At 47.7% G+C, this 15,323-nt stretch overlaps 3 protein-coding genes across 3 annotated transcripts; all 3 read left to right on the plus strand.

Annotated features, from left to right (window-relative positions):
* Positions 1-2,658: 2,658 nt before the first annotated feature.
* UCRPA7_8430 (putative actin protein) lies at positions 2,659-3,313 on the plus strand (the record flags this gene model as incomplete). Its single annotated transcript, XM_007920943.1, has 2 exons — positions 2,659-3,024; positions 3,083-3,313. The coding sequence occupies 2 exons, from the start codon at positions 2,659-2,661 to the stop codon at positions 3,311-3,313; spliced, it is 597 nt and encodes a 198-aa protein (XP_007919134.1).
* A 4,222-nt stretch (positions 3,314-7,535) lies between these two features.
* UCRPA7_8431 (hypothetical protein) lies at positions 7,536-8,069 on the plus strand (the record flags this gene model as incomplete). Its single annotated transcript, XM_007920944.1, has 1 exon — positions 7,536-8,069. One exon carries the CDS (start codon positions 7,536-7,538, stop codon positions 8,067-8,069), a length of 534 nt encoding a protein of 177 aa, XP_007919135.1.
* A 6,633-nt stretch (positions 8,070-14,702) lies between these two features.
* UCRPA7_8432 (hypothetical protein) lies at positions 14,703-15,323 on the plus strand (the record flags this gene model as incomplete). Its single annotated transcript, XM_007920945.1, has 1 exon — positions 14,703-15,323. One exon carries the CDS (start codon positions 14,703-14,705, stop codon positions 15,321-15,323), a length of 621 nt encoding a protein of 206 aa, XP_007919136.1.

Raw genomic sequence — 15,323 nt, forward strand, 5'->3', positions numbered from 1 at the left:
CACCACTAACACCCCTCAATAAAGTATCCCATTCGATCTCGTCTGAATTGTCAGCATGGATAGAGCTGCCGAGGTTGAGTGCTCTCTTGAGCTGTTCCACAGTACTCGCGTAGATCATGCGAAGCTGCTTGCCTGTCAGGTCACTGATACCGTACGAAAAGAAAATGATGAGCTGTGAGTAATAACCTTGACCGGGCTGTTCTCGGGTACCCATGAGATGAAGATCGTTTTTGTTCTATGTCGTCTTAGTTGTTTTGGAGCGACGCTGCTTCAAGACGCAACCTTGCAGGGGTACACACCTTTTCCCCTCATCACCAAGATCATATTCAAGATCGTAGACAGCATATCGCGGCGCAGGATCTCCTTTCGCATCAACTGACGATACTAGCTTCTGACGGAAGACCTCATAGTCCTGCTCGGTGGAAGACTCTTCGACGACAACAGCCTTTTGATCGTCCGAGACTTTATAGATAACGAATTTGGGTTTAGTTAAGCCTCGTCCAGACCGAAGCTTGCTGACAGCAGTGATGCATTCGTCGGCAATCGAAACACTGTTAACACCGGAATCATCGTAAGAAGGAGTCGAGCGAAATGGACGAGAGACTGATAACAATGGTGACTGACCCCGAAGAGTTCTGTCATCACGAATCATTAGAAGCGGTTTTTTGAGGTTAACGAGGATCTATTATCTTACCGACATGGTTGAATGAGTCAAATGAATTGGTTGTGAAAGACGGGTTAAGAAGTGGTGTGCCTGCCAGTTGCTGCAACCAAGAGCAGACAAGACAATCCACCACTGACTTTAAATAGTAATCTGGATATGCGAACGCAGGAACAATTTAAGTACCAAACAAGCAATCGCCATCTTTAATTCACTTTCAAGAAAGCGAAACGAAGCAAGTGGTGGATTCTTTAGGTCATCGTCAATCAACGCCCTTCAAATCAGGCAGCCACTTTTCTATTGTAAGGGAAGTTATGGGGCCGCGTCATGGTTTTCAGGCATTAACAATTTAAAAGGCTGCCTCGTGGAAGGCCGCAACATTCCAGCGTATGAATAATGATATTTTGGGAAGTATCGGGGTATCTGGTGTCAGCTGAAGCCTTCGGTGATACAGCGCGCCGAGCTGGACTAAGGCGGCGGAGACTGTCGTCTCAAGTCTTTAGATCACCTCATCATACAAGCATCGAGTATCCGAATTTTGATGCCTAGATCATCGTCATCTAAGACCTGGTATGATGTTCGTCGCTATGGTATTCGAGACTCAATTGTCTCAGATGTAGTGCAGGAAACAAGATAGGAGGCTGGGGAAAGTGGCGAAAGGGGCAAGGGGCTCACCAGCGCAGGTAGCCAAGATCAAGCGTCGGTCTTCTCCCGGCTGTAAAAGTCTCCCGTACTGCGCTCAAATTGACCTGGTCAAGAGTCTCTTGTAAACATATAGATCAAGAAATTGAACAGCTCAAAAGCAAGGTCAATCTACGGGCACTATTAGAGAAGCATCTTTTTATTCCTCTGGAACCACTGCACGACAGCTAGTGTAGCTCAATTCACTAAACGTTTTGGGTACAAGATCAGACACGCCCACTTCCGAAGCACCATGGACGGTACGTCTTAAACATGTCCGCTTGAGACATCGCCGCTTCCCTTGGAACAATTATTCTTTGGCGGACGTACTCTTGCTGACATCATGCCCCTTTCCAGATGAAATTGCGTCTCTCGTTATTGATAATGGGTATGCAACTCCTCCGACAACACCTGGCTCTCGACTCGTGCGATTGTCAAACACCTTCACGAAGTTTAACATCTACTGAGGGCGTTGAACTTTGAACTCGATAACCTCAACGAACATACACGGATATACAGAATATTGTATCAGAAAGTACTGATTGTAACGCAGGTCTGGCATGTGCAAAGCCGGGTTTGCCGGCGATGATGCCCCCCGCGCGGTTTTTCGTAAGTATTTGCCCATCAGACCTCATGTCGTCAAGAGCTCAAGATATTTCCACCTCTGTAATACCCGATGTTTTGATATTATTGGATATCGCATCCAGATTTCTCGTTGACTGACTTCGTTTGTCCAGCCACCATTGTTGGCCGTCCTCGGCACCTAGGGTAAGCCCCCCTTTTCCTTCGTCTGCACCTGTCGCTCGACGCGAACTCCTGCATGTTCCGTCTTCAAATAAGCTATACTTGTCTATTATTCCATAGTCAAGATGCCTGGAGTTTGGCTGACTGGTAATCCTACTCCCTCTAGTATCATGGCAGGGATGAGCCAAAAGGACTCCTATATCGGCGACGAAGCCCAATCCAAACGAGGCATCCTCACGTTGCGATACCCCATAGAACATGGCATTGTGACGAATTGGGACGATATGGAAAAGATCTGGCATCATACAATGTACAACGAACTTCGAGTTGCACCTGAAGAACATCCGATACTGCTCACCGAAGCTCCAATCAATCCAAAGTCGAACAGGGAGAAAATGACCCAAATTGTGTTCGAGACCTTCAATACCCCAGCATTTTACGTGTCTATTCAAGCCGTTTTATCTCTCTACGCATCTGGCCGCACGACTGGAATTGTCTTTGACTCTGGCGACGGCGTTACTCATGTCGTTCCGATCTACGAAGGCTTTTCGATCCCGCATGCAATCCGCCGAATGGACATGGCTGGTCGCGATCTCACTGACTATCTCATGAAGAACCTAGCAGAGCGTGGGCACCCATTTACAACGACTGCAGAACGGGAGATTGTGCGCGATATCAAAGAGAAATTCTGCTATGTTGCCCTTGACTACGAGCAAGAGATGCGGACCTCCGAAACAAGTTCTGCACTTGAGAAGTCATACGAGCTCCCAGATGGACAAGTCATCACAATTGGTAGTGAACGATTCAAAACACCCGAAGCCCTCTTTCAACCCGAGGCTCTTGGACTCGAGGGTGGTGGCATTCACATGGTTGTATATGAGTCGATCCTCAAATGCGATATTGATGTTCGCCATGACCTCTACAACAACATTATTATGGTATGATCTTCTCCATCCAATTAGAAACCAGGAAAGCGGCTCACGTTTGATATCATAGTCTGGCGGCACTACCATGTACCCGGGGATAGCAGATCGAATGCAGAAGGAAATGACAGCTCTGGCCCCATCTTCTATGAAGGTCAAGATTGTTGCTCCACCAGAGAGGAAGTATTCGGTCTGGATTGGCGGCTCTATTCTTGCATCTCTTTCAACATTCCAGCAAATGTGGATTTCAAAAGCTGAATACGATGAGAGTGGCCCGTCTATCGTTCATCGAAAATGTTTCTAAGTGTTACTGGACTTAAGATGAAATGGAAGCATGTAGGCCTTTTTGGTCTGTGTCGTAACTCGACGCTCACTTCAAAGTGTGCATTATTTGGCTAGCATAGTTGCCATCTCTCGTTTGGTAACACCACCTAAGTTTCTCTTCTTCTTTTTATTCTACATGGCATATGCTTGAAAGCCTGGCTCCTGTTGGCCAGACCCAGGTGAATGTCAATCATGAATAAGCTCAATACTCTCTTTTACTTCAAATATAGCATTGCGCTTTTGTGAAAGCTGACTTAAACAGCCAGACAATACTCAGCTGAATGCGCAATATTGTCTTAGGTGACAGAGACACTCAATTATTTCGTTGATCAATACGTATCGCCAGGATTGCTGCCGAAGAACCCAACCGCAGATGGCGGTCCATTCGCCCAGTCGGCTAGAATAGTAGACATGTCCAGAGCTTCCGAATCCGTAATATAATCCATCATGTTAGGTCCAAAATAGGTTTGTAAATCCTCTGGACGTAGTTCTGCCAGTTGACCTGGGTAGGAAGAGAACTGCAGCGAATCTTCTTGCTCATTGTATGTTCCTAGACACGAAGTCTGTGATTCGACTAGACCTTTAGCAAGTCGTACAAAAGTGGCACAGATCTCGTAGAGGCGCTCAGTTCCTTTCGAAGCTTTGCGAATCTTATGCAAGACCTTAGTCACTGCTTCTAGTAACTGAACATCTTCCATGCTCGATCCTGCGATGGAGTGCAGGAATACAACGACGAACGGTGTGAACGATGAGAAATAGAAAATTCTATGACTACGGTTAGCTACCTTGAAACACGTGTGAATATGGACACAGACGAATTTGCATATTCTGCCTCACTTAACATGTCGCACTCCGCGTACGCGGAGAAACATCTAATGTGAGTCTCTAAACATTGCCGAGCAGCTTGGAAACACTCCGAGGTAAGTTCTGCTCCTGATCCCGGCAACGACGATGCCCGCAGAAGTAATGTCAGTGCAGAGTAATATAGTATATCCCAGCATTCCTTCGATAGGCGGACGACTTCTGCGTATCTTACTTGACTGCAGTCAACCTAAACACTCAATCAGTCAAGAGCATCAGTCAGGATTGAAGGCATGAGCATACTTGCGCTAAGTCGACACGCCATTGAATCATGCTGGCCTTGAGGCTCTGGATGACTTGTGCGCGTGACGATGCGTCTGATTTCATAGCCGCCGGTGAGTATAGTTTGCTGTAAATTTGTCCCTGATATCCAGCCATCTGGATAATGAGATGAAATATTTCCTCCCAAGGTCGTAGACCAGGGTCATTTGAGAGTGCAGGGTATTGTACGTCGACTTCATCATCTTGTATCCTCGGAGCATGACCAAGTAGGAGGGAGTTGCTTTTGTCAAAATAATAGATTGTCCAGAATAGCCGGCGCTTGTTGTCTGCCTTGCGCGGGGGGTCGTTCCGGTAAGACATCTCATTGTGATATCCCAGCATTTGGCAGTGACTGGTAGCAGCTGCCATCAAGGATGAACTAAGAAGAAGCTTGGCTTCCGACAGGGCTTTCAATATCTGTATCAGGACAGGAGATGAGATCAGAGTTCAATGTAGCAGCTAGAGGAAATTACTTACACCTAGCATTAAGGCAAAGATATTCTCGAAATTTGGGATAGCCAAGATATCATACGTTTCAATCCCAACATTGAACCTTTGTTCACACTTGTCAAGATGCATCTTAAGATCGTATTCTTTGCACAGCGGATCTGACAAAGCAACGTACTCCTTCATGATAAAATACAGGATACCGTGCATTGTCGTGACTTGACCGTTAGATACTGCGTCCGTCGGAAAGCAGACCTTTTGACATAGAGTCTCGACTAGGGTCATATCATTGACGGGAAAAGAGGTCATTACCATCGGGGGAGTAACTGGGCTAAATCAGCACGGCTGGAATCATCACTTGTGGCATGGCTGTACGTAGCGTGTATACCTTTGATCTTTCGCAAAATAGTGACCACGAGGTCCGTGGGAAGAGGAGATAAAGGCGTCTCAAGTCGGATAGCAGGATTTGGGGAGAAGTAATGATCTTCAACAGATGGAATACCCCCAGATGGCTGAAGTAGAGTGTTTAAGTAAGTAATCGATGCATCGAGGTCTGACCCGCCACGGAACCCATCTAAATCAGCCTGCCTCCTGGCAAACTCATTGGCCTGAGCCGATTGAGTGGTGAAAGAGGATCGACCTTCATATAATGGGTCTGCAGCGGCATTGCTTGCGCTATCAGGGCTGTGGCTAGTAGAGATGGAGTGAGATTTGTTAATGTCCGGCGGTGTTTCCTGGCCACCCAACTTATCCTCAACAAGAGACAGGCGTCTGCTAAGGGCTGCGACAAGATTCTCCCTTATAATTTGTTAACGATGGACGTTTGTATTTTGTCGGCTTTACTCCGCTCCAGTACTTACAATTGCGTCACCCTATCCGATTTCGTGCGGGTTTCTGGCGTGGAGCTGATGGGTCGGCACGCGATTCCAGATGTTCGACAGTTAGAGCAGGGAATGGAGCGATCGCAACGTGTCTAAACGTATTGGTAATAAACCCCCTCAAATTAAGAGTTTCTGAAGAGTTGTACCTTGCGTATCCTGCATGCTTCACACTGGCAAATGGTTACTAATGAGCTCAGGGGTAGTAAGGGGACCATGCCACCTACTGCACGGGGTATGACCGACAGGCGCTGCCTCCTAGCCTGTATGGTTTCCTCTCTGTCGGCTTCTGACATCTTCTCACATTAATTCAATAACGTATTGCTTGCTTCAGCGTTGCCCCTGGCTAACGAACAGCCGGAGACCATTACATCGAAGGTGTCTGTCTCATAAGCGTGCGTACCGGTTCCACGGCCCCGCGCGTTCCGATCTCCCGAAAATTTCCCTTGCTTTGATTGGCTCAGAACTTTGCTCCACACTTGCAAGGTTCCCTCATTGCCTCTCACACAAACATCAAGATGACTCAGCAAAATGATATCAGAATGGAAAATTGGGTACCTGCGACAGGCTGCTAGTTTTGAATGGCAAAAGCGCATGCAATGCACACGGACAGCAACTCGAATTGTGGTGTACCTAGAAGATGACGCAGTCACGCCTTGGCGTGAATTCACGAATTATCCATCAAATGTGTGCCTAAAACGCGTTTAGAAACAACAGACCACAATCGCGGTGATGAAGGAGGCCGACCAACAGCGTTTCACTGAGCTGCTGAGCTGGGCAGCGCAATCTGGTGGGGAGCTTCATCCCGCCGTAGACATCTATCACGACGACCTCACTGGGTTCTCACTGCGGGTGAAGGAGAATAGTAGTATATCTCCTGCTACCGACACTTTGACGCCAGGCGATGCGGTCCTGGCATGCCCCCTTATGCTCAGCCTTTCGTATTTGAATGCCCTCAGTGGTGGCCCTGTCGAGCCGCATCGGCAAGGATTGCCTGAAACCAACCCGGCATTTCCTCACGAGTTCTTGACGACCCTGCCTCCACATATCATTGGACGCTTCTATCTAATTCAGCAATATCTTCTGGGGTCAAAATCTTTCTGGTCGCCATACATTCAAACCTTGCCGCAGCCACAAGCCTTGAATAGCTGGTCGTTGCCGCCATTCTGGACAGAGGACGATGCTACATTCCTGGAAGGGACCAATGCGGGAGTTGCCATAGAAGAGATTCAAAGCAACCTCAAGAATGAGTTCAAGAAAGCAAGGAAGATTTTGAAGGAGGCAAATTTCCCAGGGTGGCAGGATTACACAAGGCTTCTGTACAACTGGTCATATAGCATGTTCACAAGCAGGAGCTTCAGGCCATCAACCATCATTTCAGATCAGGTTCGAGAATCTGTGCTACCTTCGAACTGCGGCATCGATGATTTCTCGATCTTGTTGCCAGTGTTCGACCTTGCTAATCATTCCTTGCTTGCAAAAGTCCAATGGGATACACGAACACGAGCCGATGCATGCTTGCTGAGATGCCACGACATGTACAAGCCTGGCGACCAAATATTCAATAACTACGGCAAGAAGACGAATAGTGAGCTCTTTCTGGCGTATGGTTTCGTTATACCCGAGACAGATATCTTACACAATGATTATATCCATCTTCGGAAAAGGCGAGCAGCTGACAGCACATCTGACAAAGCGCAGCTGGCGGGCAATAGCTCTACTCAGGCCGTTGACTTCCTCATATCCCTTCGACCAATGGCTCACCCAAGCTCTTTTGTGGGTCGTGCTCGACAACGCGTCGCACAGTCACCAGATTTCCCTATTAAATCCGAGTTTAGTCACATTGAAGACAACCTTGTATGGGACATGTCAATATTGGGCATGACGGACGACGAAAAAGACTCGTTTGTTCACCAGGTCGTTCCCGATGATACACCGCTGGGCCTTACCTCTCGCGTGGCAACGGAGGCGGAGAGCGCTGACAGTGTGCTTCGAGAGCAGAGAGAGCAGGAATGTCTTCGTCGAATTCTGTCTACCTCATTGCCTGAGGAGCTGGATCAGATAGAGAGCAAGGTGAAGGAAATGTTGCTAGCGAAGTTGGGATATGAGTACGACAAGCTATGCGAGAGCCATCCGGGTGGTCAGGACGAAAACGGACAAGATCTCGATATTGAACCAGCAAATCGCAACCAGGAGTTGGCTTTACAGTATCGAGCGCAATCTAGAAAGGCCCTTGAGAATACCATTGCTGCTCTCGTCCCAAACTGGCAAGATGATGCGGAGCTATAGGTTGATTTAGAAAGATGGGCTCTCTAATAATTGCTTCAGAGCCAAACGCCCAATTCCGAATCGCCCCCTCGCAATACTTTTACCTTTCATACTGCTTGCAGTGTTCTCTGAATATGATGTTTGTTAGGCTGAGGGCTGTTCAATTGCTGAGCGGAGAGGCATTGCCCCGAGGCAGCCTACAACAGGCGACATGTGGGGCGGTGCGCAACACCGCCACAACTCGCACTTCTTGTACGTATGGAGTCAATTGAGTCACATCTTCAATACACTGGTCTCTGTGACTTAAGCATTTGTTCACATTTGGCACCATGTCATTTGGAGTCTCGATAACGGACCTCAAGGAAGCGATCTCACTAACCTGGGGTTTGTACAATTCCCTCAAGGATGCTCCACAAGAAATCAAAGACCTTGCGAAGGACCTGGCGACTGTTTACGGGGTGATCAACCAGATACAAGACGACCTGAATGCGACGAAGTCAAACATTCTTGCGCATGGCGAAGACCGCTTAAAGATGCTACAGTCAATGACCCAAGGACTGAACGTGACCCTTCGTGAAGTCCAGGATGTGGTGGACAAGTTTCGGCCTATGACGGAAGTACCAAAGTCGGAGCGGCTATGGATGAAGTTAAAGTGGGTAGTAAGCCAGAAGAGAATAAAGCGGGTTCGGCAGGACCTCTCTTTTCACATATCAGCTTTTACACTGCTCATGACATCGATGGGAAAGTAAGTTAAGCAGGCTCTCGTCAAACATCGTCACCAGTATGACCCATGGCTGATAAGATACAGCTCTTCACTGAGACGAATCGAGGAAGGCCTTTCAGACATGCACCTGACTGCGACCGAAAAGTTAACCGACAATTTGCTAGAAACATGGCCAACAGTCAAGTCGGAGCCCGATGGGTTTTGCGAGAAAAGTGTAACCTCGGTCTGGAGCATAGACGCCTGCGAATCCGAGACACCCGAGTCAGTAAATATGCCTTCCACGAAGGTCCCAGAGTGGTTGTCTCCATCAAGATGTCTTCCGTCCCCAGCGTTTCGATCTATGGTTGAACAGATGGATTCCTTCCAGTCCCGCTGTCTCGGTGATGCCGTCATCACAAATTGTCAAGCAGCCTGCTTCCACTTCTACCAAACGAACGCACTTTGGAGAACTAGATACAGCGACTCCGGAGAGGGTCTATTCGAAGTTGAAGGGTTCAACTGTTTAAGGTCTCCTGACACTTATCAAGACTTTGGACTACCTGTCTGGCTGGCCAAGATCAGGCATGCCCTTTCTGCTCGGCTGAACAAACCAGATTCCGTCACATCCGACAGCATTTATGACTGGCCGGGCTACTATGCCGACGGCAGCAGCTTTCTAATGATACCATCGATTATCAGCCCCTGGGGTCATATTGACATAGGTCAATATGAAGAGGGTTTGCTAAACGCCATTCGACTTTGCCGACACCTTCAAGCTTGGGATTCTTTCGGACGACTTAAAGGTCTGTGGAATGACCTTCATCAATGGAATGATCGAAAGGATGCAAATCCAAACCAGCCATTAAGTTTCAATAAGTGGATGCAGCCTGAAGACTGGCCTCCAAAATGGAACCAGTTAACGTTTTAAGGGGGGTGTGCAAATCTTGGTCGAGCCAGCACATTTAAAGTGTATGGATCACAAAACGATAAAGTCTTACGTGGAGGCTATTTCTTCCAAAGTGCATCTTTTCAAATTTGATGCTGAAACCCAATTGTAGGAGATATGTCATCTCTGGGTTCGATGATAGGCCGGATTGTTATCGAGACCAACCCTTTCGCGTGCTTCAGCAAAACACTTAACTGCCTTATAATATTGACGCGGTCCCGACGTAAATACCAAAGCATGTGCGAGGATGGTAATCATTCAAGAGCGGCTGACTGACCGTAGACGTCTAAAGATGAGCTACATGTGAAGGTACAACACGAACAGCATTAGCCAGAGCCCCTAAAGATAACGCAGAAACAGATCGAGCAGGACATAAATTCTTTGACGTGACGAGCTTTCATTGACTTTCTGAATCTGGTCCGGTGTTGTTCTTGCTTTAGCACGCTCTAGAAACCTGCTTGCCGGGTAGCGTTTCTGATTAGGCGGCTGTCTTGAATTGTGTTAGGCAGCGAGGGACTTTTGTGACCAATACATTTCATCGGAGATTTCCTTACATGTGAGCCGCATAATGATTATCTGGCTCTCTTTTAATGTCTAGAGCACCCAATAGAAGTCAATGTGGCTTGCTGCAATGAAGTGCATGCATGCATGCCAACAGTTCTCATGTCCTGCAACGTCCTTATGTGGCCAATCACGAATGCTTCACTGTCAAAGCTTAAGCGAAGTGGCTTGTTCAAACATTTGCCTTACTGCGCCAGCGAGATGGTTCGCCAGGAGTAGTTTACTATGTAAGGAGAAAACACAGTTGTAACTTAAAGGCAATGGTAACATGCCGCCAGTAAACCATCTCTCATTCCATGCAGACTTTAAGCCAGTGACATATTCTGACATGCACCTCATCCTAACAAGAATGTCTATGACAAGTCCAAATTCCACAATCGACTGGGCTCCTTTCCTTGAAGAAATCCGTTACCTGTACTTAGAGAAAAGATGGACGCTGCCAAGGGTTCAAGACTATATGCGAAAAAATCGAAGGCTCAGTGCAACGTAGGGTTACTCCAAGCTCCGTTACCCGATTAGTTCTGACCTAGCGACTAGACAAAGGCAATACAAGGGACTTTTCAACAAGCTCAAAATCAGGAAAAATCTTACTTTTTCTCAATGGCATTCAATCTACTCAGCACGTTACGATCGCGCGCGTAGAGGAAAGGATAGTCAGTTCATAATCAACGGGAAGACACTTGATGATGCTCAAGTCGCACGGGAGCTTAAGCGGTATGGGGCTCGCTTTGAGCATATGCGTACCATATCCCGTATAGTCTTCAAAAGTCGAATACAGTTGAAAGAAAGCTAATCTCAACGTTAGCAACTCATTTAAGCCCAGGGATTATCTTACGAACACCCTCGCCTGATCTTCTTTGCCAAATAGACACGGTAAAGATTTCCGACTCATCTATTGAAGTTGTTACGCTTAGCTCGCAAGAGGATTATACTCTAATTAGTAAAGACCTTGACGACAACAACGCGGACCTCACTTCTGATTGTGAGCTGAAGGAGCACTGGGAGACAAAGTCTCTTGATATTCCTAGAGATGCGATGTCAGAGATTGACTGGAGTGACATTGCTCCTCAACCAAGGAAATTGTGGCTGTATGGTCTTGCAATTTCCATTTTACAAACAAAACCGTGGTTAGAAAGTAAGCTCTTACACATTTACAATCTACATGTCCAAAGCACTAAAAATTGAAGATCTAGCGCACAAGCTCTTCGATGCCGAAAGCCCACGGAAAATTAAGCCCATCATACGTGGGAGTATTGGAAGCAGCCCTCAAGTACAGCCGACCTTGTCCTGGTCATGGGACTCGTTAAGGTCAATTCTTGACACATTTGGATCACAAGAACTTCAGTCATGGCCACCTTGGACTATACTACGTATCCCTGCCAGTTGTGACCTAGCTTCGTCTTCTGAGACTGAGCTCATGAACATTGTGATCTCTATTTTCGTTAACGATATCATGGATCACCACAGTGAAGGGAGGCTGTGGGTTGTCCGACAAGAATGCGATTTGATATATTGGCTTTTACATCGGCAGCATTACAAACCTATCTTTGGCTCCTTGGGTAAACATAACAGCGAGCTAAACGAGATTTTGGTGGCATTTGTCAAATGTTTCATATTAGCAATTGCGTGCCAACTAGGCAACAGGGCTCATTCTGAGCACGTTCGAACAGACTTCGAACTTAGCCAACATCCTCTGTCCAATGTACCCGATATGAGACTCGAGGAAGCCATCTGGATGGGCTTACTAGTCTTAGGAAAGGCCAAGAGGCAAATAAGACCTTCCGAGGCGTCCCTCGTTCTTTCTGGTAGCGTCTTCTCAGGCAACGTACCACTAACCAGGTTTTTGATGGAATGCGGAGCGGAGATCAATCTTAGACCTACATGGCTGTTGGGAACGGGAAACATATTTGACCAAGCTCTGAAACATGAAAGTACCGACATGATAAATTTAATGCTTGAACATGAGACAAAGTTTGAGCTTTCGTCACATATTGTCGACATAGCAAGCGAAGCGAGACAGGAAGCACCTCGTACGAGAACTCATACATCTCCACAGCAGAGAATCCATCGAGGTATGGATATGACAATCGCCAATCATCTGTATCATGAGAATCAAAGTATTTTCAGTTACACAGATTTTTGTATATTTCGCTCCCCGAGTCTAGGATGCTTTCTTTCACTCAACTCAGAGGCATTTAAAGAAAGCGATATATGCATGACCATAGCGGCTGCCACAGGGAAACAGAATTCATTGCCAACTGTGTCCGACTTTGCGAAGGAGATGGCACTTTATGGAGCTGCAGAGTTTGGAAATACCGTTCTTGCACGACGTCTCCTACAGTCAGGAGTAAATCCTGATTGCCCTTACCCGGACAGATTTGTCAGTTGTTATCGTAGCAAATCTGAGTCCGATTCTGAATGGCCATGTTTCGGGCGTGTTCCTCTTGAGCACGCTTTCAGGAACAGAGACGTTGAGATGGCAGGCTTGCTCATAGATGCTGGAGCTACTATACAGGAAAGAATGCTCGAAAGCTGGTCAAAATTTGATAAGAACACCACTCATTTCTTGCGCAGCATTGCGCAGAAATTAATTCGAGTTCAGACACGTACTTGTAAGAACATCTTGCTTTTAGTTGCCATTCAAGACGAGGACAAAGAGATGATCGACGACCTACTAGCGACTGGCGCTGATCCTAATCATTGCCTAAAGTTTGGATTGCCTGATCGGCGACATATTCTTACACCATTGTTATATGCCTTGCGCTACTGCAGTCAAAATATCGTCCGATTCTCTTGGAGCAGGGGTGCGAGGTTTGTCGATTTAGGTCCAAACTTTGGGTCTGAGGAGCTGAGCGTTATTTGTGGCCGCGATGTTGATAACAAAGTGGACAAACTTGAGTTCATTCTCAAAAAAGGGGCTTGCCCGAAGAAGCCATGTCATTTGGTGACCGAAAACCTCTTTCCTGCTGCGAAATGCCATCCTCTCTGGTGGCTGTTGGCAAATATGAGCACTAGTATGGCTGAAGAGGAAGAGCACATTCTATTTCATGGAATAAGTCTGCTCCTTCAATATGGTGCAGATGTCAACGCCTATGGATCAACTTCAGGAACCCCACTTGAACTAGCCTGTCATAAGAACAACTTAATTCTTGCAAAATTCTTGCTTCAAAACGGGGCAGATGTTCAGAGAGGCACGCCGTTGCGGTGGGCAGCTTGGCATGACAACCTTGCCCTCGCAGGCTTACTGATTGAGCATGGTGCGGAGACGTCTGGGCGGCCAGTGACAGCTGCATGCCACAGGGGCCGTTCAAATATGGTTCAATTTCTAGTTAACCATGGTGCAGATATAAATGTTGTTGCGGAGGACGATGAAAGTGGGCTGGCGGTTGCGTGCCGCCACGGCCACCTAGACGTCGTCAAGCTCCTCATAAAGCTTGGCGCTGATTTACATCTACGAAGCTCTCAGGGAACACCTTTCGAAGCAGCTTGGAAAGAAGGTCCTACTGCAATCGTTAAATACCTGATCGAACGTGGAATAGTAGACGTCGATGAAGCACTAGTGGACCACGGCCTCATCGCGCTGTGGTGGAGTGCTAGAAATGGAGACATCGAGAAGGTTTTGTTACTTCTTGAAGCAGGAGCAGGCGTTAATGGACTTTCTGGCAAAAAGTCATTTTTAGGTGCCGAGTTCAACCCTATTGAAATTGCAGCATATCATGGAAAATATGACATGGTGAGGCTCTTGATCAATGCAGGAGCAGAGGCAGATATAAAAGAGAACAAATTCAAGAAGGCCATTGAGCTTGCGGAAGAAAAGGGGTACGACCATATCTCGAATCTATTAAAAGAGCAGGCGGCTTTGAGCCAATTTCGGGCAGATATAATCCTGGTTTGATATCCACGAGCCATCAACAGGAGAATTGATGTTCGTGTCTGTCTGAAAACATAGAAACCAGCAATGCCGGCTACGGAGGTAGTCAGGCCAAATGCCGCCTCTGCGAGTGCGATCATCGCAATGCGAGAGTGGCACCAACAGATGGCGCGGGAAGCTGGGCAGATACGGGCATCTCCAAATAACTGGGCGAGCTTCCTCGCTGATATGAGCACATGCATACATAAATACTACACTGCACACAGAAAGGCTGCCCAGCGACAGAGCGACACCTGCGCCCCATTCCTACTATCCCGTATGAGCAATCAGGTGTTAGGCAGGGCAGAAAGACGGGCGTGATAGCAGGCAGAAACCAAGAAGACTGATCGATCGCCAAATTTGGCCAAGAATACGACTATGAATTTCTCTTTATAGATGGGATGTTCTTGCTGTTGGCCAGAAAGTATGTGTTGACAGTCCTGAATCTGCTATTCACACAACACCATTGATCAACGCGACACCATCATAAGACATCATTAGAGGTAACATCTACTGCGCACAACAACCGCCATCATGGCCAACAAGACCACCAGCGCCCTCTCGATCGTCATCTATCTCATCACCTTGATCATCACCATCGTCGAGATCACCAAAGCCAAGCTCCTCTACGATGAGACCTGCTCCCTGTGGTCGTGCTGGGCCATCTTCATCGTCGCCTGGGCGCTTGCCATTCCCGTCGCCTTCCTCTCTCTGCTGCGCGAGATCTTCGCGCTAGTCTTGTCTCGTCGCAGCAGCGCTGACCACAAACCAAGCCGCGGCCGCCGCATCTTCACCATCGGCAGCGCCGTCGCCGTGTTTGCGCTGTGGCTGGTCGTGCTGGTCATCGGCTGGGCGCCGATCCGCTTCCCGGCCGGCGCCTACAGCGACGGGACCAACTACTACGGCCCGCCGCCCGACGTGACGGGCGTCTTCCGGTACGTGCGGGCACTGTACGAGGAGATCATGCCGTCGTATCACGACGGGTACACGGGAGAGGCCAACGACCTCTTTGTGCTGGCGCGTGCGGGATACGGCGCGGCGATTATGGCTACAATTAGCTTGTCAGTTCTCCTCCACTCACCCAATGACGAATCGATTGTTCGGTGTGAAGGTCGATGCGCTAACGCACGCTCTGCAGCGTTTGGTCTCTTCTGA

Source organism: Phaeoacremonium minimum, assembly GCF_000392275.1.
Source record: "Phaeoacremonium minimum UCRPA7 unplaced genomic scaffold PA7_03_scaffold_594, whole genome shotgun sequence".
Taxonomy (NCBI): domain Eukaryota; kingdom Fungi; phylum Ascomycota; class Sordariomycetes; order Togniniales; family Togniniaceae; genus Phaeoacremonium; species Phaeoacremonium minimum.